This window comes from Centrocercus urophasianus, unplaced genomic scaffold (genome assembly GCF_019232065.1).
Source record: "Centrocercus urophasianus isolate 14NV4802_14NV808 unplaced genomic scaffold, USGS_Curo_1.0 seq_36, whole genome shotgun sequence".
NCBI classification, from domain to species: domain Eukaryota; kingdom Metazoa; phylum Chordata; class Aves; order Galliformes; family Phasianidae; genus Centrocercus; species Centrocercus urophasianus.
Genome location: NW_024884933.1, coordinates 1985360 through 2007983, shown reverse-complemented (window position 1 = coordinate 2007983; position 22624 = coordinate 1985360). Strand labels below are relative to the sequence as shown.

Below are 22624 nucleotides of genomic sequence, written 5' to 3'. Positions count from 1 at the left end.
TCGCGCCTGCGCTCTGGGCGCCGCCTCCCTCCGCACTGCGCGTGCGCCGCGCACCACCTGACTCACTGCGCATGCGCATTAGGCACTACGCCCCTTTCCCACCGCCCCGCCCCTCCCGCCGGCGCCTGGTTCCCGCCGTTCCGTGAGGCGCTTTGTGGCCGCCATGTTGCTGCGGGTGCTGTTTGCGCGCGCCCTCCGCCTGCTGCCCGGCGCCGCGCCGCGCCGCCCCGTTCCCATCCCCGTTCCTCCTCCCATCCCCTCAGCCGTCTCTTCAGCCTCCCTCTTCTCCCGGCTGCCTTTTGTCCGCTTCTTGTCCCTCCGGCGCCCGGCCGGCCTGGCGGCCATGGCGGTGCGGCGGGCCCGGGCCGGGCCGTGCATGGCTCTGGCTCTGGGGCTGGCGCTGCTGGAGCCGCCGCTGGAGGAGCAGCGCCGGGCAAGGGCCGCGTGTGGCCGCATCCAGGTGTGGGGCCTTGAGGGGGGGGAGAGGGGCTTGGTGATGATCTTAGCGGCATTTTCCTGCCTGTTCTGTTCTGTTGTCCCTATGGTTACAGCCTGAATGGCAGCCCCTGGCTGGACCATGCCTGTCCCCGTGTGTGGAATCATTAAATGGCTGGGATGGAAGGGACCTCAGAACCCATCCGGTGCCAACCCCTGCTGTGGGCTGGTTAAAAAAAAAAAAGGCATTTTGCTCTTTCCAATCACTCGAGTTTGCCTTCATTGTGCAATCTTGAATAACTGAGTGCTTTCTCTTTATGCTTTTCTTTTGTTATTCCTTTCAGACCGTGTTTATCGAGAAGAACAAGTCACAAAAAGATCCTCTGAGCTCTTTGCGCTGGCAGGGCTTCAAGCTGGAGGACTATCTGATCGGGCAGCCCCTCGGGAAGGGCTGCAATGCAGCTGTCTATGAAGCAGCGATTCCTTCATCCCTCCATCACCGGGGGAGCATGGAGAGCTCAGATCTGTCTGTGTCTGAAGAGGAGCCGTCTGACAAACACCAGCAGCAAGCTGCTTTCCCCCTGGCTATCAAAATGATGTGGAACATCTCGGTAAGGAGTCAGCTCTTAATCTTCTTGTGTGTTCCATCCCTGGAGGTGCCCAGGGTCAAGTTGGATGGGGTCCTGGGCAGCCTGATGTGGTAGGGGGGCACCCAGCCTGCACAATGTCTTGGAACTGGGTGATCTTTAAGGTCCTCTCCAGCCTAACCTATTCTATAAGGAGATGACGTTCAGTGCCAATTATTAGTGACTAATCACACAGCCAGTGATTAGCAGTCATTATTAAATGCGGAGGTTGGTGGCCCTGCATGTGGCAGGGGGGTTGGAGATTGATAATCCTTCAGGTCCCTTCCAACCCCGGCCATTCTGTGGTTCTGTCTAGCTGACAGCATGTTGCTGTTGCAGGCTGACTCTTCAAGTGAAGCCATTCTGCGCAACATGCACCGAGAGCTCGTTCCAGCCACACGGACTGCCTTAGCTGGGGAGTATGGAGCTGTCTTCCACCACAGGTTTGGTAACCATGGCAGTGGCAGCTGTTCTCTAAGTGTGCTGTGCTAATTCTATCCAACTTGATCCATCAGTTTTCATTTTGCAGCACGTCGGTGCTGTAGAGAATGCAGCTGGAGGTTTCTGAGATGGTTGTTGGGAAGAAATGAGCACGAATCCTTGGGATTATTCCGTGTGTGTGAATGCCTTAGCTAAATGGCACTGCCTTTGGTAGTGCTGTATGCCTGAGATGCTATGTAGGAGCACGCTTCTGCCTATCCTAGTGACTTTTCTCTCTAGTGAGCATAGCAGTGGTGCTGTTCAAATAATAATTCAACAGTGTTTGCTTTGAGGAGCCGTTGGCATGCAGGAGATCCCTGCAGCTTGGCTGTGTGCTTCCCTGCAGTGTCTTAGTCTTGAAGACTTGAAAGGACGTGGGATGATCAGGGACCCACCTGCTTTGGGTCTGATGGGGCACCGTGCCTCAGTTTCCCCGTGTGTAAAGTGCATAAATTGCATTGCTTCTGACAGTGAAAAGGTTAACTCTGTTGGAAAAGCTGGGAGGAGCTGTTTCTGAGAAGTGATCTAAAAGTATAATTGTGCTTTTTAATTACAGAATTAAACACTGATGTTCTGTAGTAGTTTGGTGCTGAATTGAAAGGGCAGCCCTGTGAAACCTGGCCTGATGCTGGTCTAAAACAGGTGCAAGGGAAGGGAGGTGGAAGCTGTTGCAGTGCAGGTTGCTGCATGCACAGAACAGACATTGGTGAGAAGGCAGATGGAAAGTGACTGTTAATTCTTCTTCACCTGAGCTATGGGTAGGCAGGCAGCATTGAGGTGTCAGATTGCATGGAAGCTTTTCAAGGATCATGAGTTTAATTGTGCTTTTGTTCAAAAACTTGTCTTTTTTTCAATTGGAAACAGTGGAATCCACAGTCCAGACTGCCTGATTTACATTTCAAATATGTCTGTGCTAATTTAGGTGGATAATGAATATTTCTCAGTGTGTCCTTAGCCTGGGAATGCAACAGAGAAGCCAAAGGGCTATCTGACATTCAGAGAGGAGAGCTCTGTTTTGCAGGTGCATATTCAGTAACCTGAATGCTTCCTGTCTATGCCAGTAAATAAGAGGTCTAAGGTGATCTGCTTAGTGTGAATCTGGCCTTTATTTTAGTCTAACAGGGTAGGGTTATGGAAAATGAAAGGCTGCACGTCAAATATGAATGTTTCCACCAAATCTTCCTTTGCTGTGCAGGTAAAGCAGCAGCATTTCTGCTCATCCATCAGGCTGCAGAAAATCCAGTCACAAGGTGACAGCAGAACAAATGTGTTTGGAAGCCTTTGGTGGAGGGGATGTGGCACAGTAATGAAAAATAATCCTGGAGGTGATAGGGATTGGTGCAACTTGTGATGTCTGTATTTTGCACAGAGAACCTGTCCTTGGGAGGAAGAGGTTGAGACCTCATCCAAATATAATCCAGGTGATCCGAGCTTTCACATCCTCTGTCCCGTTGCTGCCTGGAGCCCTCACAGACTATCCTGATGTTCTTCCAGTGAACCTGAATCCCAGAGGGATTGGTCGCAGCCACACGCTCTTCTTAGTGATGAAAAAGTAGGTGGGGAGAAGTGTGCTGGGAGCTGGGACTTTGTGGGGTTGCCCAGCAGGGCTGTGTGTTCTGCTGCCTCATGGGTCCTGCTAGAGATTTGGCTTGGGTTGCTGCCAAAAGCCAGGGTGTGCGCTTGGAAACATGGCTCCTGAGAGCTGTTGAGATTTTAGCTCTTCAGCAATAAAGACAAGCTGTCCACGGTAATAATTGCCACAAAGGAATGCAAAACTTGCCCCAAAAAGTGAATGTTGCCTCTAGGTGGAACACGCTGCTAGAGGCAGAGGAGAAGATGAGATTTGGTGTCTCTGTCTGCCTCAGCTGGGTTTTGTTTTTCAGTGGGTATGGCTGTGCCACTGATGTAAAACCACTTTCTGTTTCCCACTTTTCTGTTCTGTCTGCATCTGGAGGAGCCCTCTGTCCTCTTTGTAGCTCGAGAAAATGTTCTTTCAGTCAATTTGCACATCTCTGTTACACTCCTACAGTCTGTATCAGTGATGTGTCCCCTCTCTGATGCAAGGAATAAAACCTGTATGCGTGTAGAACCCTGTAACACGGTGTACCTGGAGACCCTCACCGTGCTGGTGACTCAAATATGGAAAGGTGTGGCAAAGTTCAGTAAGAATTTGTCACTTCTGAGTGCAGTGTAACCCCAGCCAGGCAGCACTGAGGTCGGATGGGAAGGGAAGAGCTCCTGGGATGCTAATTGAGGTACCTTCCATGTTGTCACTAGCTATCCGTGCACCCTGCGCCAGTACCTGAGGGACAGCAGCCCGGATACCCGTCTGTCCAGCATGATGATTTTGCAGTTGCTGGAAGGCGTGGACCATCTCGTTCGACACAGGATAGCGCACAGAGACCTGAAGTCTGACAACATCTTGGTGGAGTTCGATTCTGGTGTGTAGATCACTGGGTGTAAGTCTGTCTGTGGATGTAGAAGGTTGTGCTGGAACCCGAGGGGGAGGTGCTGGGTGTTGCACAAGCAAAGAGAATGTTGGCTTGAAGGCATACAGAGCTGGCATAGCTGGAGGTGCCCTGGCATTAGGCTGTGCCGTTCCTCGCTTGCCAAACAGCACAGGGCAGTTCTTAAAGTGCTGCTGCACCCTGCCATGCCTGCACATCTGTTGAAAGACAGGGAACTGGCAGAATATTAAAACCAAAAGCAGCATTTTGGTCACCAGCTTCTCCTGTTGGCCCTTCTAAGTGAAATTTTAATTACCTGAGCTTTTTTTCAGTGTGACTGGAAATCAAATGGGCAGAAAACAATAGAATGAAGCCAGCTCTTTGTAATTATAAGTCTTGGTGCAGCAGCTGTGGCAGGCTTCCAGCAGTGCTAATGTCATCTTTCTTGAAGGAAGAGCTCCTCTGGAGCTACACAAGGAATGATTTAAAGCATTGATTTTTCCCTTTCAGAGACTGGAGATGTAATGATTTTGCTTTGCAACGTTTGGCTTGTCTTCAGGACAAGAACTGTCAACTCATGCAAAATTTTTCCAGCCTTTTGCTATAGCTCAGTGTGTATCCTTACAGCTTTTGCTGTAGATAAAGTAGAGAAATGAAAAGATTGTTTCATCATTGAAGGGTTCCTAACCCGTGTGTCCTGGTTGTCAGGGTATCCATGCTGCCTGCTCCTGCTGTTCCCATGCTGCTGTCTCATGCAGCCAGGTGCTCCCAAGCTGAACACTCACTGCTGTCCCTCTTGCTTGCAGCTGGCTGCCCCCGGCTGGTGATCACAGACTTTGGTTGCTGTTTGGCAGACGACAGCATTGGTCTGAGGCTGCCCTTCATCAGCACGGACATGGATCGTGGTGGCAATAGCTCCCTCATGCCACCTGAGGTAAATCCATCCTGCTGGTTGTGGGTTTGTGCTGCTTCTGGGGATAAAAGCTTCAGCACCAGCTGAGGTGCAGTATGTGAGATCTTGGCAATATGTGAGATCTTGGCAAAGTGTGGGATTGGGTCTGGAAAGAATGAATGGAATTTTCTTGGAATCCACACTAAATATTTGTCAAATGGGTACTTTGGCCACAAAATGAAAATCAATCGGTGTTTTGAGGCAGTGTTGACTTTTCCCACAGACAGTTTGTTCTGCAGCCTTTTTCTCAGGCTCAGTTCCAGATAGCTGTTAGAGGAGTTCCTGCAGCTGTCCTTGCAGTGGGGCAGCATGTAGCTTTTGAACGAAGTTCAAGGTGGTTGTGAGATGATGGATAGTTGCCTTTTGGTCCTTTGGTGATAGCACTGATAAAACCTAAGGCAGTCTAGCTGCCTTCGTGTACCAGAGCACCCTGCCTTGTATTTCCTGCATGCAAGTGCAGTACTGGTTGTTATTCCATGTCTCCTGTCTGTCTTAAATCTCAAAGTGAAATGTCTCTTAGGACTCGGTGGGAATGCTGGTGGGAGGTAACAACTAAATCCTAGCTGTAGTGATCAAAATCTTCCACATGTTGTGGTGGGCTGAGAAGCAGCAAAAACCTGAGGCGTGCCTAACAGAACATATTCAGTTAGAACTCTTTGCTTTAACTTTTCCATCTCATTAAACTTGTCGTGCAGGTGACCACAGCATCAGCAGGTCCAGGCATGGTGATTGACTACAGCAAAGCTGATGCCTGGGCTGTCGGAGCAATTGCCTATGAAATCCTGGGCCTGCCCAATCCTTTCTACAGCTGTGGGGACTCGTTCCTGGAGAGCAGAAGTTACTGCGAGGAGGAGCTGCCAAGCCTGCCTGCTGCTGTGCCCTGTGAGGTGAAGCAGGTGATAAGGATGCTGCTGCAGAGGGATCCCAACAAGGTCAGAAACCTGCCTTGAGGAAGTCATCCAGCTGCTCTTTGCGTTGTCTGTAGGTCGCCTTACCCTGTAGTGATGATCAGGGGGCTGGAGCACCTCCCCTATGAGGACAGGCTGAGGGAGTTGGGCTTGTTCAGCCTGGAGAAGAGAAGGCTGCGGGGTGACCTCATTGCAGCCTATCAATACCTGAAGAGAACCTACACCCACGAGGGGAGTAAACTCTTCAAAAGGGCTGACAACAGCAGGACTAGGGGAAATGGATCGAAGTTGAAGGAGGGAAGATTTAGGTTGGATGTTAGGGGGAAGTTCTATACAAGGAGAGTGGTTAGGCCCTGGAACGGGCTGCCCAGGGAGGTTGTGGATGCCCCGTCCTTGGATGTGTTTAAGGCCAGGTTGGACAGGGTCCTGGGCAACCTGATCTGAATGTGTATGTTTGGTGGCCCTGCTAGGCAGGGGGGTTGGAACTACATGATCCTTGAGGTCCCTTCCAACCCGGGTGATTCTGTGATTCTGTGATTCTGTGTGATTCTGTAGTGCTCCAGGTGCTCCTGTAATACAGATGTGATTGCAATGTAGATAACAAACAAAGGTGAATGTGGGTCTTTGTGGGAGCACAGCACAGCGCTCACTGAACGTTTCAGTGACTTCAGATGTTTGTGTCCATGGTTGGTGTTCACATGTAGTTGCCTGGGTTGAAAGGGACCACAATGATCATCTAGTTTCAACCCCCCCCTGCTGTGTGCAGGGTTGAATAATAACAACAAAAGGCTTTTTTGTCCTCAGAGAAGGTCTAGGGGACTTTTAGCAATGCAGATGGGACAGGATGTGATGTGAGCACAGCTAATTTTCCCTCTCACTCCTTTTGCAGAGATTGTCTGCTAGAGTTGCTGCTAACGTGCTCCACTTGAGCCTCTGGGGTGAAAGCATTCTGGCATCCGAGGCCCTGAAGCCCGACCAGATGACTGCCTGGCTTCTCTGCCAGTCTGCAGCCACTTTGCTCATGGACGGACTGGTGGACAAAAGCAGGGTAGAAACCAAAATGAAGATGTGCTTTTTGGCCAACCTCGACTTCGAAGACCTCTGGACAGCAGTTTTCTTGTTGCTGGCCTGGAGAAACCAGTCTGGGTGAAGAATCAGTCCTACCTGGGCGGGCCGTGACCGTGCAGTAGATAAATGGCACTTGCTGAAAGCACATAGGAATCTGTCTGTTCTGTCTGCCTGGAATCCTGTACTAACTTAGGGAAAATATCTGCAGGCCTGCGCCGAGAGGTTGAGTTCATCTGTAGCGAGTTTTAGTACACGCTGCTTTTCCTGCTACAGGACTTGCCCTTGCCTCGTCATTACTCCTTCAGTCAGGCTTTGCAGAATGCATCCTGGGGTGTGTGCTGGGTTGTGTTCAGTCAGGAGTTCAGAGCTGGCTTCAAAGTCACGCGCTGGGTGAAGCAAGTTCCTTTTGAGAAGAGAGTTGTGGGGAAGGAGGTGCTGTCTGTCTGTGGGGAAGGAGGTGCTGTCTAGGTGCTCTTACACACAAATATCACAGATTTAAACGATGCACAAAGAAAGCTGCGCTGGCAGAAGGACATACAAACTTCTTGACTGCTGTGCAGTGGCTGTCCTAATTCTGCCAAGGCCAAGTCAAACTGTCAGGGATAATACTGCATGTGGAATAGGGCTGAGGAGCAGTGCTAGCTTAGGGAGTGTCCTGTGATGCTAACCTGCTTTCTGAACCTGGTTTTGTGCTTAACAATGAAGTAACATTCTTTGCTTGGAGAGGATAGGAGACACCACTGTTGGAACAATAACAGCCATGTTAATGAAAACACCGTTTGATTTCATGTCTGTAATTGTGTTAAGGGGAGCTGGGGGAAAATGTTACTGCTGCTGGTTGCACAATAAATGGATGATGACGTTCTGAGCATTCTCTAAATCTAGTTCATCTCTGTTCACTGGATCCAGGTCTTTGGCCCGTAGTGCTGGGTCAGTGTTGGTGTCTCAAAGTCCTGTCTCTGAAATGTGTTCTTTTATTCCAGCCAGAGGGAGTTCCCCAACGAGAGCCCCCTCCTGTTTGAGGAACGGGCCCTGCCTTGTGATCATGTGTATCCTCTCTGCTCTGGCTGGTAACTGACGTGCAGGTTGTGGCTCAGGTGGCTGATATCCCAGCACACCATCACACAGCAATGCTGTCAGATCTGTCACTCTGCAGTGCTCTCTGGTTGAGTTGACAGTGCAGTGCTGCCTGTCAGGGAACGGCCCTGCTCGTTTTACAGCAACGGAGAGCTGTTTGCTATCCAAGGAAATCCCCAGGAAGCCAACTCCTGTACCCCTCGCTCCCCTGGTGCTCGTTGCAGTGTAAATGCTGTCAGTTTCCTGGAGGAGCCCTGCTTTGACCTCTCTTCCCTTTGGTTTGCTGTTCAACTCATCAGCTCGTGCTGACTCAGAAGAACACAGCACAGCTCCCACTTTCTTACATGTCACTGCAGCTTGAAATTACAGACATATTTCATATGAAAACAAATTATATAGAGCAGGCTTTCAGTTGTGAATGTACTCCTTTTATTTTTTTTCCCCCTTGCCTCTCCTTATCTCTCCCAGATGCAGGTGCTAGAAGGGCAGTGAGCAGAACATTGCACTCAGCCTTGGCATTGCACAGGGGTTGCATCTCATTTGTTTGCACCTTGTGTGTCTGCAGTTCTGGTGAGGTCAGATGCTTTCTGTTCTGTCCCACTGCCTTTCCTTAGTGGGACGTTTTTATGATATTTTAACTCTTGGGGTGGCTTTGTTTGAGGCAGGTAAGAAATGGATGCCTTGCTTCCTGCAGCTGATCAGCGTGTGGAAGGGGAATGAGAAAGAGAAAGATGCGTGGGAACAGGAACCTGAGCGCTCTGCCTTTTGCAGGGCATCCAGGCGCACTTCGAACCCAGCAGGGTGACACAGGGAGCCGCCTGGCTCTGCTCCCAGCTGCAGGAGCGGGGCAGGCTTTGGGGTCTTGCTGTGTGTGTGGCAGGATGAGTTGCCTGCTCAGGCCAGCCAGGCTCTCTGCTCGGTGGCTTTTTGCATCCGCTGCTGCTCCTTGCCGCCGTGCCTCGCGGTTCAACGTGCCTCCCAGTGCTGAGTGCGTGGCCCGGCCCGTGGGGCTCTGCTCCATGCTGAGGCTTCCTGTTCAGACCTCAGCAGAGGGGCTGAATGCAGCTTTTGTCGGCGTTCCCCTTGACGTGGGCACGTCCAACCGGCCCGGAGCCAGGTAGGAGGGCAGCTGCTGCTCGGCTCCTGCTGGCAGCACAGCTCTGCCTGCAGCTTCCCCTGCGTGCGTTCTCCTACTCAGGTTTGGTCCTCAGCAGATCCGTGCTGAGTCAGTGATGGTGAGGAGGTACAACGCCAGCACTGGGGCAGCGCCTTTCGACTCCCTGCTGGTGGCTGATGTTGGAGATGTGAATGTCAACCTCTACAACCTGCCCGACAGCTGCCGCCGCATCTACGAGTCCTACCAGAAGATCGTGGCCTCTGGCTGTGTGCCTCTCACTCTGGGTAAGTGCCCTGTGGGAGCTCCTAATCCTGTCCTGATTCCCTTTTCTCCTGATTTGGTCTGAGCATACAAACAAGTGCAGCATAAATACAGGGGGGAAAAAAATCACTGGAAAACAAATGCAAGGAGTGCTGAGAGCCTCTTGCAATATGCAACGTCCTCTTCCTCGTCCTGTCGCAGGTGGAGACCACACTGTAACATACCCCATCCTGCAGGCAGTGGCAGAAAAGTAAGTTTCCAACCCGGAGGTGTAGAACACAGCCCCATCCTAACGTTGCTCAGCCCCTCCAGTGATGGCAGTGATGGTGTAAGTTGGGGGATACCGGGTGTGGGTTGGGGACTGATGTGCCCACCTGATCCCACCAAGGCATGGACCTGTGGGGCTGGTGCATGTGGACGCTCACACTGACACCAGTGACGTGGCCCTGGGGGAGAAGATCTACCATGGGACCCCGTTCCGGCGCTGCGTGGATGAAGGGCTGCTGGACTGCAGCCGCGTGGTTCAGATTGGCATCCGTGGCTCCTCCTATGCCCCCGATCCGTACAAGTACTGCTGGGACCAGGTAACCTCTGGCAGCTGCTCTGACTTAAAGCTTATTTGGGAAATGCAGCCCGGTCTCCTTTCCGTAAATCCCCAGTGGGATCTGGGTTGCTGGTTGTGGGATGATGAATGCTGAGCTTGTGCTTTCGCAGGGATTCCGGGTGGTTCCAGCTGAGGAGTGCTGGATGAAGTCCCTGGTTCCACTGATGGGAGAGGTGAGGCAGCAGATGGGGGGTGGCCCGGTGTACATCAGCTTTGACATCGATGGGCTGGACCCTGCCTACGCCCCGGGAACGGGGACACCAGAGATTGCTGGGCTCACACCTATGCAGGTGAGGGTCACAAAGCTCCCTTCCTAATAAGGCTGTTTTTCTTCCCATTTGAGGAATTCTGATCATTTATTGTACCCCAATCTGTTTTCCTCACAGGCTTTGGAGATTATTCGTGGCTGCAAAGGACTCAATATAGTGGGATGTGACCTTGTGGAGGTGGCACCCATATATGATGTCTCCGGTGAGTCGATGGAAATCTGTGGGGCTGCAGGGCTGAAAGGACACTTGCACTAAAGGCTTCAGTTTTTGCTAGGTGCCACCTAGTGTTGAAAGGCCAAGGGCAGCCCTGGGCTCTAGGAACCTGTCACAGAGTGGTAGGAGCTGGTAGAAGTGGCTGAGATCTGCGGGTGAAAACAGATGGGCACTCATAGCACAACTTTTATTACTGTTCTTTTTTTTATTTTTATTTTTCTTGCATCTTTTTTTGTCTATTCCTAGGTAACACTGCCCTGCTAGGAGCCAATCTGCTCTTTGAAATGTTGTGTGTCCTTCCTGGAGTGAAAACCATGTGAGGGCAGCTCCTGTCTGGGCCCCAACCCTGCACAGCAGTGACCCACCAGCAGCAGATGCCATCGCAGACCTTGGATGAGGTTCCTGATGCCCTACTCTCCTCCAGGTGCAGTGTGCTTTGCAGTAAGGAATAAATGCTGTGTGCTGCTAGAAGAGGCAGTGAAGCCTAGCAGCTGGGGAGAGCTGGGTGTCCCTTGGCCCAACCTCTGGTGTTCAGGAAGGGTTTGGCTGCCCTCGGGATGTGCGAGTTGGTGCAGACATGGGGTCGTTTGGCACATGGAAAAACACAAAAGCCATTTCATCACACATTAAAATAGTTTATTTTGGTTGCGAATCTGTAATCGTCTTTAAAACAAAATGGCATCAGTGCCTGATCACAAATACATGACAAAAAAAAAAACAACAACAAAAAAAATCCAAACCAAAAATAAAAAAGACAAGTTTGCCAAATAAGTTAATTCCCCACCTCCCTCCCTGTATCAAAAGTGCAAAAGATGTACTTTGTTTTCAGTCCCACTTGTCAGGCTGTGTTAGTGTACGAGTTGCTGGCAGAGGGAAGAGAAGGGCTTTGGGACAACCTCTGACTTGGGGCTGCTTCCCTTTTTGCTGTAAGGATGTTTTGTTCCAGCTTGTGAGCGGGGCTGCTTGCTTGTTCATGGCCAGATAGCGCGTTGGGACTGAACTGCCTCAATCTTTGGGTTACAAACTGCCACATGCAGAGCAGAGCAGCAGGTGCGTGTTGCTGATGATACCTTAAAACCTGGGGTGATTTGGGGATCTCAGCTTATGACTGCTGGGAGAGGGCAGGCAGAGCTCAGGCGTAAGCAGCAGCTGAGGGGCCTCTGACCACGCTCTTCTACTGGCAAGCAAGTGCCCAGTGCTCCATGACAACCAGAACTCCTTCAGTGGGTGATTTTAGAACAGTTTGGCATTGCTGCAGCGCACAGAGATTATATTTTGAAGGCCACAAGGCCAGATCTTTTCCTTACTTGGCCCAGGGGTGAATTCCCTTGCTGTAGCACAACTAGGCACTTTGTCTTTTTAAGTTGCATGTCAAAAGTTTATTCGGGTTTCTGACTCGCTGAAGAGACGGCAGATGGGTTTGTCCATCCCCATTCCTCACCCAAATTTGGTGTGTTTGTGTGTCACCATCAGGCTGACAGTGTCCTGCCCCAACCCCATCACACCACGTGTGTGCCCTGTAGCTCATTAGCAGGGAGAAGGCCTCATTTTTTTCTTCCTTCCCCCGATTTCAGTGCCTCATTTCTGCAGCTGAGGCCCAGGACCTGCTGAGCTAAAATCCAGCAGCCTCACATAAGAGTGGTTGGCAGCACAGCCACGTTTATTTGGGAGTACACGCAGTGCTGGGATGGCCAACAGTGGGCAAAGCAGTGCCCAGCGTGCTGGGAATGCAACAGGCCAAGGTTTTGTGCATCAAAGTAATGCAGGCAGCAAAGTGGCTTGAGCTCCAGGTTGGGACTCTGCAGGATTTCAGTCCCTTTGGAAACCCTTTGGCTTTGTGTTGTGGCTGGAGGAGCTACAAAGCACGCCGGCCCCTGCTGCTTGCCTCCCCCAGCTCACAACAGGCAGCCTGTACCCCAGTGTGGGACTCTGTGCTTTGTGACTGCACGAGCTTTACACAGACCTGTGTGTAAAAACAACAACAGAAAAACAACAGAACAAAACCCAAGGCAGCCTGCATGTTGAGAAACAAAAGGTTTGTGGCAGGAACGGAATGGGCAAGATGACAAAGCATCTTAAACCCACACCTGAAACAAAAGGAGCCTCACACGTAAGCGACGGTCTGGTGGTACAGCACTTCTGGGGCAACGTTTCAGGAGTACAATCATTGACAAATTAGGTTCCTTGATACAAAGAAAGGTTGGTTTGTACTACAGATGTAAGGGTGTTTGAAAGGAGCCCCCACTGGCTCTCTAGCAGCTAGGTAGAGTTTCTTCTACACATCTACTGGCTCATAGCAGCATATGCCTACAATCCGAGGACACAGTTTAAGTTATGGCTCTAAAATACATCCTCTAAAACTGACAGAAGCAGGAAGGCATCTGGAAAACAATGTGACATTTAAATGGCTCGACACCGTTACAGTATTTACGGCTGTGCAAAACCCCTTCCCTCCCTGGTTACGGTGGAACTGTCACGCAAGGAGCACGGCGCATGCACATCACCTCCCTGCCCACACCACAGGTGAGTGCCAGCTTCAGGGCAGGAGTGCTCCCAGCCACGTTCCAGGTCACTTACCCAGGGGGAGCCGAGGGGTACGGCTGTCTGCTGGGAGGGTCTGGAGGGTCTTGCCAGGGTTACACCATGCACCATGGGCTAATAAGCACACAAGGAAGCGAGAGGAGAGCCACGACCTGCCCTGTGTAACCGGCCACGTCGCCGCAGCAGTGATCACGGCTTTTATTCATCTGAGGTGAAATGAGGGATGGCTCGGGGACGGCCCAGGAAGCAGGTGTGGCATGATGAGAAGGGAAAAAAGGACTTCTTGGCTTTTTGACAGTACAGCATCCAAACGTGAGGATGGTTTGGTGGAGGGCATTTCAGCACGCTTCGTTGCACTCCCGGGCTCTGGATGCAGGGAGATTCTTCTGGTCACCGGCCCTTGGAGAGTTCACCTAAAACCTAAGGTCCATTCATCACAATCATCTGTTTAGACCTGGAGAGAGCTGTCCCTCGGCATCTTCGTAAAAAGTGTGTCTGTTAGAATCTCTTAAAATCCCTCAGTCTAGTGCAGGCCACGAGGGGATATAGAACCTCTGTAAGGAGCCTTCGAGAAGGCGCTCCATCCAAAAGGACAATTTATGTAATTTGTTTTTAATGGATCTCGATCCTGGGCTGCAGGAGGATTTCCCTCTGGCTTCGGTGTGCAGTGAGGAATCGTAATCCTCGCCCGCCCCCAGGGTTCCCCCCTCGTCCCCTGATCTGTGAGGCTTAAAGAGGCAGAAGTATTTCTTGTGGCCGTTCAGGGCCAGCACGTAGCCCGTGTAGTCGCGTTCAAGGAAGTGCTTGTCGTACTGATTGGGGATGGGGGCAGCATCCTGTGCAAACTCCAGCAGGTACTCCAGCCACTCACGGTGCTTGTCCAGGCTGAGGAAGGAGAAATGAAGAGAGCTGCTCCTAGGGGGAGAAGAGAGAAGCAGGATGAGCATGGCTCCCAAGTCAGGCTGGTGAGTGTTGGTTTTGCCAACTGGACCCTGTACTCGGCACTGGTGAGGCTGCACCTTGAGTGCTGTGTTCAGTTTTAGGCCCTTTGCTACAAGAAGGACATGGAGGCCCTGAAGCATGTCCAAAGAGGGGAGCAGAGCTGTGAGGGGGCTGGAGCACAGTCCTAAGGGAGGTGGCTGAGGGAACTGAGATTGTTTAGTCTGGAGAAGAGGTGGTCAAGCATGAATCCCCCCCCTGATTTTCCACCTAAGCAGCTTTGCTTATGCAAGGTGTTAAAACAGGAAAGTAAACTCAGGAGAGGACCCCGACCTACCCTGTGAATGTGTAGACTTCCAGGGCAAACTTCTGGAGAAGGGCAGTTTTGGTGGAGTTAGAGAGAATCAAGACCACGTTCATGTGGCCCGGCCTGAGGCGCACCAGGTTACTGTTGTAGTTGATGTCTGTCAGCTCTGTCACCTCGACAAAGCCTTTTTTGGGAACCCTGCTGCAACAAAACAAAGATGGAGTAAAAGGGGAATCAAGCATGAACTCATTCCCCCCTCCTTAAGCTGATCCAGCCCTGTGCCCTGTAGCTACAGCCCGTGTCGGTGGTGCAACCTGCAGAGAGGAAGAATGGGTTTATGCAGAGCAAGGAAGAGTGGCTGGATAGAATGAGACCTGGTGTAAAGTCACAGCTTCCCCTGGATTGTCAGAGTCCCAAGTCCATCTCAGAACAGCTGCTTCCTCTCCCATGTTAGCAGGAATCACTTATTTCTGCTAATTAAAACTAAATTTCTGTATCCGCATCCTCTCTGCCCTGCTAACACCACTCCTTCCTGCCTTTCTGTACCCACACTGCCCTTGCAACAACTACTCCATCCACACAGCTCTGGCACTTCTCTACCATGCACTTCTCTACCTACTACTCGCTGTGCTGCTCGTACTACTCTTCACAAACAATAATTCAGCAAAAAATCTTTTTGAAGAGAAAGGGAACCTGTTACTCTCTTTGCTGAAGCTCGTGTCGTTCTTCTCGGTCTTTGCAGTGGTGTCTTTTTTCTCGGAGGCAGGAGAGTCCCTTGTGTCACTGGAATCACTGCAAAGGAAAATGATTTGGGGCTTGTTTAAAGGGCTGCTTTGAGCTGCTGCTGGTTGGACTGTGAGATCCCCTTGGATGTGCACTCACCTGAAGGCCTGAACAATGACAGTGCCAAAGAGAATGAAGAGTGCAGAGAAGAGCAAGGACAGCAGGGGCATCATTTCTCGCCTAAGGGAAGATTTGCAAACAGGTCTGTGAGCTGCACAGTTTTTTCTTGAATTTAAACATGATTGGGATTTGGAGCACTGTCCTGTTCCCATCCAAAAGGAGAACAAAAATGGAACATTTTTAGAGTAAGGCTATGGGGAAGTAGTGGAAAGCATCAAATGATATGGTTGGCATGTTTTCAGGGGCATAATATCACAGTCAACTTCTAGGCCAGAGTACCCAGTACTTCAGGCAGAGGCTAATGTCACTGTGCTGCCACTGCTCTTCACCTTAATCTCAAGAGCATACAGGCACCCCTGTACTTGGTGCATTCTCATTTCCTGTTAACCCAAGCCTGGTTCTACCACGCAGCTGAACAAAAGAACAGCAATCCTGCTCCCTGTTGAGAATTGTCAGTGCCCCTTCCATACCAGTTGCTATGAAACAAGCTGTCCCAGCAGTCCAGGATATAGTCCAGCGTGGAATGGAACCACCGGATAAGAAACATCTGTTTAAGAGAAGGGAGGGGAAAAAAAAAAAGGCAAATGATAAAGCTGTTATTCCCAGCACCAATGAGAGCCCCAGCCCCTGAACTGAACCCCAGCTCCAAATCAGCTTTGGATTATGCCATGAGCTCATCTTTCCTGAGCAACAACACCTGTGGAGTGTGATTCCCACTAATGAGCATAACGGAACTGTTCAAGGAGGTAACATGCTTGCTAAGTGGCTGGAAAGGCTGTGCACTTACAGGAGCAAGCTCATCATTCAAGTCTTCCAGGACAGTCTCTGAGGAGAGAAGACCAGGGTCCGTTCTTAGCTGGTCCAGGAGATCCAGAAGGATGAAGTTGTCCTCGTTGCTGCCTTGCCAGGCCTCCTCCAAGGTTTTATAGGCAATCTTCCCTGCGTTGTTGCGCCTCTCCAAAATGACCACCTGGACAAACCAACCACATCAGATGTCTGACAGGACAGCACTTTTACTGAGAAAGGCATTAGCTTCAAACCCCTGCCCAGAATTAGGAGTCAGGTCAAGTTACAGCAGCCTACACAGAGCGAAGAGATTTACAACGACAGACAAAAAGCACAGCAGAAGAAAAGAAAAGTAAAGGTAATGCTCACAGCTGACTTCCCACGGTACTTCTCCTCATCCATCAGCAAGGCATCTGCAAATTCTGGCTGCCTGTCGTTGTAGATGTGTGCAAACCTCAGTGTGTCTTTTGTGTTGGCTACAGCAAAGGTCAGAAATGCCTCGTAAGCGTCAGCAAACTTATCGCCTTCTCCAGTGAGCAGGACCACACAGTGCCTGGGCAACACAGAGAGATGGAGAATGAAGAGCTGTTCTGGCTGCCAGAGGAAACAGCTGTCCTCTTTCTGCTAATGAGAATGATCCTGAAGGGATGGAAACCCTGTTTGTCATTTTTGGGCTTATTTTTGAAAGCCTGCCTCTGTCTTCCAGACGTTGAGCTCTCCAGGCTGTTGCCCCACTCCTCCTCCCTTCTCCCTGTCCTCTGTCCCAAGATGTGCCCAGTGGAGGCACAAAAGCTATCAAGCTGCATGGATACCCAGCAATCTCCAGTGCAGTCACTTCCTTCCTTCCCTTGGAGACCTTTTATATCTCACTCAATCCAACAAGAGATGGCTTTAGAAGCAACCCAAGAGCCTCGGGGGACAAAATGGGTTCCCAAGGAGCCTTACTTTCGCTGACGGTGTGACTTCTTCACTGGACACAGCTCCTGGAACAGCCTCTGGTTGGTCAGTCTGGCAGCCATGAGGAACTTATTCTGGGAAAGGAAGTCATCAATGAGCTGCTTCTTCATATCCCGTGCCTAGAGAAAAGAAAGCAAGCAGAGTTGGTACCGAGTGGGTTGAGGAGAGCAAAGCTATTCTAAGACTTCCTCTCACCTGAAGAGCTGGAGGATGCCAGCCATCACAGTCCTCACTGAAACCCCCAAAGACACTTAGAGGACCAAGAAGTTACCTGCAACTATCCCCTACAAAGCTCAGACCCCACAGCTGATGCCCACCAAGCTACCTCCCTCCTGAGGCTTCGCTCACTGCCTTTGCTGAAGCCAGAGGTACCACTGAGAATCAATGCCACTTATTCCTCAAAATGCAGCCAACCAACCTCTCATTTTGGTCAGAGAAGAAACTTTCCTTTCATGGAAGCACTCGGAGAAGACTCAGAGCTGTACCTGTGCCACATCAGCGGGCTTGTCGATGTGCTCCTTAAAGATCATCAGGGTCGGCGTGTAGACGTTGATGTTGTACTGACTGGACAACTCTTCAGTCCCTCTGAGCCCCACGTACACGTAACCAAAGGACAAGTAATCTCTGTATGCAAAGGCAGTCAGCTGGATGGGAAGAAAGCACCAGAATGTGTCACATTAGCACAAAAAGAATGCCTTGTCCCCCCAGTGCTCGTGGTGACTTTGCTTATGAACACCCCCCGCTGTTTAAATGCCACTGGGCATGTGCTGGATTTAGTAGCAAGTCAAAATCCAGAGGCAGATATTGCTTTACCTTGTACAGCAATGGCACGACTGGCATGTGATCAAACAGAAGGACGTGGGGCTTGTTTTCTTTCTTCCAGTTAGATAGGAAGCGGATGTAGTTTTTATCTGTAATCTTTAAATGGAGTCAGATTGTTAGTTGAACCTCAGAACAGTCAGATGCATGCAGTGCTGTAGGGTTAGGTGCCTGAGTGAGAACCAGGTCTGAAAAAGCTGCCACAGGTATGCCTGATGTGTGTGCTGGTTTGACTCGGCACTGACTGCAGCTGGAAGAGCAGCATACAGACTGCACTGCTGGCCGAAATGTGCAGTAGTGCAATGAGCCCCGTCACAAAGAAAATAAGAGTTACAGAACAGTGTTTGTGCTTGCTTCCAAGCAGGGAAGCAGGGTGTGGAGCCATAATTACAGCTCTTGAAGCACTTTGGTTCCCCAGTTGGCTCTTCTCACCTCAGTGACACACATCAGGGCTGCATTAATTGGATGAGCAGCTGCAACAGCTAACGAGCTCTGTCTGCCCCAGTCAGACGGCAGCCGCAGCGCTGCACGCCCCCCTCACGTGTACCTTCTCTACGAGGTTCCCTGGCAGCAGGTTCTCCACAAACTGCCGCAGGTTTTCTCGACTGACGGCGCTGTGGAAGAAGCTGATCTTCCCGTTCATCAGTCCCAGGATCGACGGCGTGCTGTGAGCGCCGAGGTGATGGGCCAGGCGCCTCTCGTACCCGGCGTGAACGACCCCGATGCCCACCCCTGTGAAAGGAGAGCAGACTGACCTAAACGATGACCACGAGCCCACGCCTGGACCAGACAGCTGAGTTGGAAGACCCCTTCCCTTGCTCAGCACCACGCTTGGCAGTTATCTGTGTCACGGTCCCTCCCAGCTCTGTGCTTTCCTCATGCTGCAGTCCCTTGGAACTTGTACTGAAAGCTTTATCGAGGGAGAGGGAACGTGATGGCCTCTTTTATTTTACCCACCGACGTCACACGTGCTACAGTAAAACCCAAAGGAGAACAAGCTCAGTAGGGAGGGACTGGACCACCTCTGTGTCCTGCTGTGTTTTTTTGGAAAGTGCATGCAGGAGACGTCAGCACGAAAAACAAAATTTCCACTTGCTCTCTGCATTCCCAGCTTTCTTGTTGGCACACAAATATATTTCCAGTAGGGCTGACGAGTCCCCAGACTTCCCTCGCAGCCCTGTATGGTGGTGACTCAGGTGCTGTATTCTGCTTGTTCCAAGTTCAGGACAGAGCCATGCAGGATTTACCTATGAGCTTTAATTAATGTGGTTATTTATTACCATGGCTGCTGGACTACAATTAGGGAGAAAAGGTATCTTCCCCTTGTAGCATCAGGGGTGACCGAGGGAACAACAGTGAAACCACCAGGCAGAAAGAGCTGAAACTGTATGAGTCAGAAGGAAAGCCTAATGTTTCCTTGTTTACAATGCTTAGCCTCATTGATTTAGTTATTACTAACACACAGGAAAGTGTTAGGCTTGTGGCCTAAATCCCTGAGTCCTTCTATGGACCAGCTGCTGGTGGACACCCTTCCCATACCTCATTCTGCAAGGAAATTCATGTTCAACCCCAACGCCTCGTCCTTACCCAGTGCCTCCAGTTCCTGGGCAACTTCCTTCCACACGGGCTCGATGTGGATGCAGCTGAAGCACCAATCTGAGGTGATCTTAATGAGGTATGGTTTCTTGAAACTATCTGGCACGATTTCATTGATGTAATGTGAAAAATGGAGCAAATACTTCTCGTCGGAGGTGTCACGTCTCTCTGAATTGAAGGGGAAATGGAAGAAGGACTCATCAAAGTAGAAGCCTTCGTGGAAGTGGTGGAACTGGCGCTGCTGGTGCTGGGAATAGCCCTGGCTCTCCCCAGCATCTCCGTAGCGATCAAAGTTTGCCCTCTTTTCCTCGTTGGAGAGGATCTGGGAAGCAAAGGACAGAAGAAAGGCGGCGCAGTGCAAAGCGTGGAGGGGTGGGGACTGGAGTAACCCCGACCCACCCCCACCCACCGTGCCCACTGACCACGTCCCTCAGTGCCATATCCCCACATTCCTCGAACACCTCCATGGATGGTGACCACACAGCTCCCTGTGCAGCTATGCCAGCACATCACTGCTCTTTCAGAGCAGAAATCACTGCTGACATCTAACCCACACCTTGAGGTGCACCTTGAGGCCATCACCTCCCATCCTATCGCTGTCACCTGGAGCAGAAGCCAACCCTGCCTCACCGCAGCCTTCCTTCAGGAGCCGTACGGAGCGATGAGGTCTGCCTTGAGCCCCCCGTTCCCCAGCCTCACCCATCCCAGCGCTGCACTCCAGCCCCCTCTCGGTCCCGTTCCTTTCTCCTTTCTGCAGCGCCTTTCTCTTACCTCGTAGGCCTTGCTGATCTGGATGAACTTATCCTCAGCGCCCGGGTCCTTATTCTTATCCGGATGCCTGGAGCGGGGTTGGAAGGACGAGGCGTTACTCCCTGCCGCGCACCCAGGCCTCCCCGCCCCCCCCAGCCGCAGGTCCCGCTCTGTACCACTGCCGTGCCAGCCGTTTGTACGCCTTCTTGATGTCGGCCTGACTGGAGGAGCGGCCCACGCCCAGCACGCGGTACGGGTCCCGCTCCGGCGCGGCCTGCGCCGCCAGAAGCAGCAGCAACACCAGCAGCAGGCCGGCCGGGCCCGCGCGGCCCAGCTCCATGGCGGGCACCGGCACCGGCCTCAGCCCCGCAGCCGCAGCTTCCGGCGCGCCCGCCCGCCGTCACCATAGCGACGCTTCCGCTTCCGGTCATGTGACGTGGATCGCCATGGAGGAGGTGCAGAGGCGCGCCTTGCGGCGCGGCCGGGTGCGGCTGGTGGAGGGGCTGCGGCCCGAGGCGCTTTGGGGGCCGCTGGAGGCCCGAGGGGTTTTCACCAGCGCTATGGTGGAGGATATGCAGGTGGGCTGCGGGCCGCGGCCGGGGGTCCCGTGTCCTGGCGGTCTGGTGAAAGGGCCTCGTGTCCCCTCAGCTCGGTGGCGGGGTTCGGGGTGTCCTTACGTGGGATCCTGGGCTCCATCAGCAGAGGGGTGGCCAGCAGCGACAGAGAGCTGATGGTTCCGCTCTGCTCTGCTCTTGTGAGGCCCCATCTGCAGCACTGCGTCCAGGTCTTGGAGCCCCGAGTACAAGAAAGACAGGGAGCTGTTGGGGAGGGTCCAGAGGAGCCACAAAGGTGATCAGGGGGCTGGAGCAGCTCTCCTATGAAGAAGACAGGCTGAGGGAGCTGGGCTTGTTCAGCCTGGAGAAAAGAAGGCTGCAGGGTGACCTCAGTGCAGCCTTCAGTACCTAAAGGGAGACTACGAATGGGAGGGGAGTCAACTCTTGGAAAGGGTAGATACAAGGGGGACAGGACAAGGGGAAATGGTTTGAAGTTGAGGGAGGGAACATTGAGGTTGGATGTCAGGGGGAAGTTCTTTCCTATGAGAGTGGTGAGTACTGGAACAGCTGCCCAGAGAGGCTGTGGATGCCCCGTCCATCCCTGGAGGTGTTCAAGGCCAGGTTGGATGGGGCCCTGGGCAGCCTGGTCTGGTATGAAATGTGGAGGTTGATGGCGTTGCATGTGGCAGGGGGTTGGAGATTAATGATCCTTGAGGTCCCTTCCAACCCTGGCCATTCTGTGATTCTCACATCCCTCCTGCCCAGTAGCAGGACTCAAATTGTCCCCTCACCCCCCCAGCCCTATGGCAGGCCCTGGGAAGGACCCATGTTCCCACAATCTGATAACGAGCCCTGAGGGATCCAGCATCCTCTCAGCCCCACGGGTCCTCGTGTCCCTGTTGCCTGCTGACAGGTCCCTGTGAGTCCCTGCATCACTACAGCCCAGTGACAAAGCCCTGGTGCCCTCTGTGTCCCTTCCATGCCCATGACATGGCCCACGGCACCCCTATCTCCTCCACTGGCCATCTGTGTGGTGCCCTCTTGTTCTCCCCTTTGTTCCCCTTCCATGATACTGGTGGCAAGCTGATTTAGAATGTGTCTTTTATCCCTGTGGTGTCAAGCTGGGGGTGTCCCCTGGTCCTCCCATCCCCCAGAACCAGGGGTTCCAGTACCCTCCTTTTGTTTCTTATTGGCTGTGGCAAAGCTGAAGGGCTCAGGAAGCATCACCGAGCCGTGTCCCTGCCTTCCCTCCTCTGCAGAGTGCTGGCACCCGAAGGGAACAAGCACGACAGCTGGTCATAGACCTGGAGACCCGTGGGAAGCAGGCCTTCCCAATATTCCTCTCCATCCTGAGGGACACCGGGCACGATGACCTGGCTGACATGCTGGAGGACGGGTGTGGAAGCCCCATCTCCCCACCTGTGGACCTGAGGCCTGTGCAGCTGGAGCTGCCTGGAGAAAGGCGTGACAAAAGTAAGTAGTGAGAAGGTGGTTCTTTGCATGGTGAAGTGCAGGATGGGGTGTAGCAGCTGGATTCCTTCTTGGTGTAGAAAGTAGGCTGTGAAGTCCTGGTTTTGTTATCCTCTGGCACAGGTTGTAGTGGCGACTGCATGAGTTTGTGGGAGAATGATGTGCTTTCTGGTAGCAGAAGTGTTGAAGCCCCAGCTGTGCTCTAGCAGCTTCCTTCTGCTTTTCACATGCAGCCTTTGTACTGCTGCGCTGAAAACGGGCTTCACTGTGTCTTTGCTACTCCTGTTTTGCCCTTTATCTGTTGATGCAGCTCATACAGCTGTCATGAGAAACCTCACTGAAGTCGGATCAGAGAAAAACAGAGATGGTTTTGTTCTGCCCTTGCAGTGGTGTAGCTGCAAGCTGTGGTCCTTAAGGGGAACCAGAGCAGTTGAATTCTAATGTGCAATTGGAAGGGGCAGAAGGAGAGAGATGACTTTGCCATGCCATGACAGGTGTGAGCACTGCGGAACGCTTCTCCATCCCAGTCCAAGGTGAGAGTGAGC

General features: G+C 52.0%; 4 protein-coding genes across 5 annotated transcripts; 3 read left to right on the top strand and 1 right to left on the bottom strand.

The window, feature by feature from the left end:
- The first annotated feature begins 148 nt into the window (after positions 1 to 148).
- PINK1 (PTEN induced kinase 1) lies at positions 149 to 7787 on the top strand. The gene is made up of 8 exons (XM_042831768.1): positions 149 to 460; positions 780 to 1046; positions 1401 to 1504; positions 2911 to 3093; positions 3819 to 3982; positions 4795 to 4922; positions 5636 to 5872; positions 6738 to 7787. Exons 1-8 carry the CDS (start codon positions 164 to 166, stop codon positions 6996 to 6998), a joined length of 1641 nt encoding a protein of 546 aa, XP_042687702.1. The 5' UTR covers positions 149 to 163; the 3' UTR covers positions 6999 to 7787.
- Positions 7788 to 8778: 991 nt separating this feature from the next.
- Positions 8779 to 11109, top strand: AGMAT (agmatinase). 2 transcript variants are annotated; one of them, XM_042831673.1, is made up of 8 exons: positions 8779 to 9110; positions 9192 to 9394; positions 9573 to 9621; positions 9760 to 9955; positions 10086 to 10265; positions 10362 to 10446; positions 10704 to 10773; positions 10882 to 11109. In XM_042831673.1, exons 1-8 carry the CDS (start codon positions 8875 to 8877, stop codon positions 10907 to 10909), a joined length of 1047 nt encoding a protein of 348 aa, XP_042687607.1. In that variant the 5' UTR covers positions 8779 to 8874; the 3' UTR covers positions 10910 to 11109. The 2 variants fall into 2 exon arrangements, with proteins under 2 accessions (XP_042687607.1, XP_042687606.1); XM_042831672.1 differs by having other exon boundaries at positions 8801 to 9110; positions 10704 to 11109.
- DNAJC16 (DnaJ heat shock protein family (Hsp40) member C16) lies at positions 11077 to 20395 on the bottom strand. The gene is made up of 14 exons (XM_042831671.1): positions 20232 to 20395; positions 20077 to 20143; positions 19297 to 19627; positions 18257 to 18441; positions 17704 to 17808; positions 17376 to 17534; positions 16879 to 17009; positions 16303 to 16486; positions 15935 to 16117; positions 15618 to 15694; positions 15127 to 15207; positions 14938 to 15036; positions 14275 to 14445; positions 11077 to 13913 (listed from the first exon to the last, which is right to left on the bottom strand). The coding sequence occupies exons 1-14, from the start codon at positions 20393 to 20395 to the stop codon at positions 13517 to 13519; spliced, it is 2334 nt and encodes a 777-aa protein (XP_042687605.1). The 3' UTR covers positions 11077 to 13516.
- On the top strand, positions 20394 to 22618 carry CASP9 (caspase 9). Its single transcript, XM_042831817.1, has 3 exons — positions 20394 to 20633; positions 21869 to 22082; positions 22467 to 22618. Exons 1-3 carry the CDS (start codon positions 20394 to 20396, stop codon positions 22472 to 22474), a joined length of 462 nt encoding a protein of 153 aa, XP_042687751.1. The 3' UTR covers positions 22475 to 22618.
- Positions 22619 to 22624: the final 6 nt, after the last annotated feature.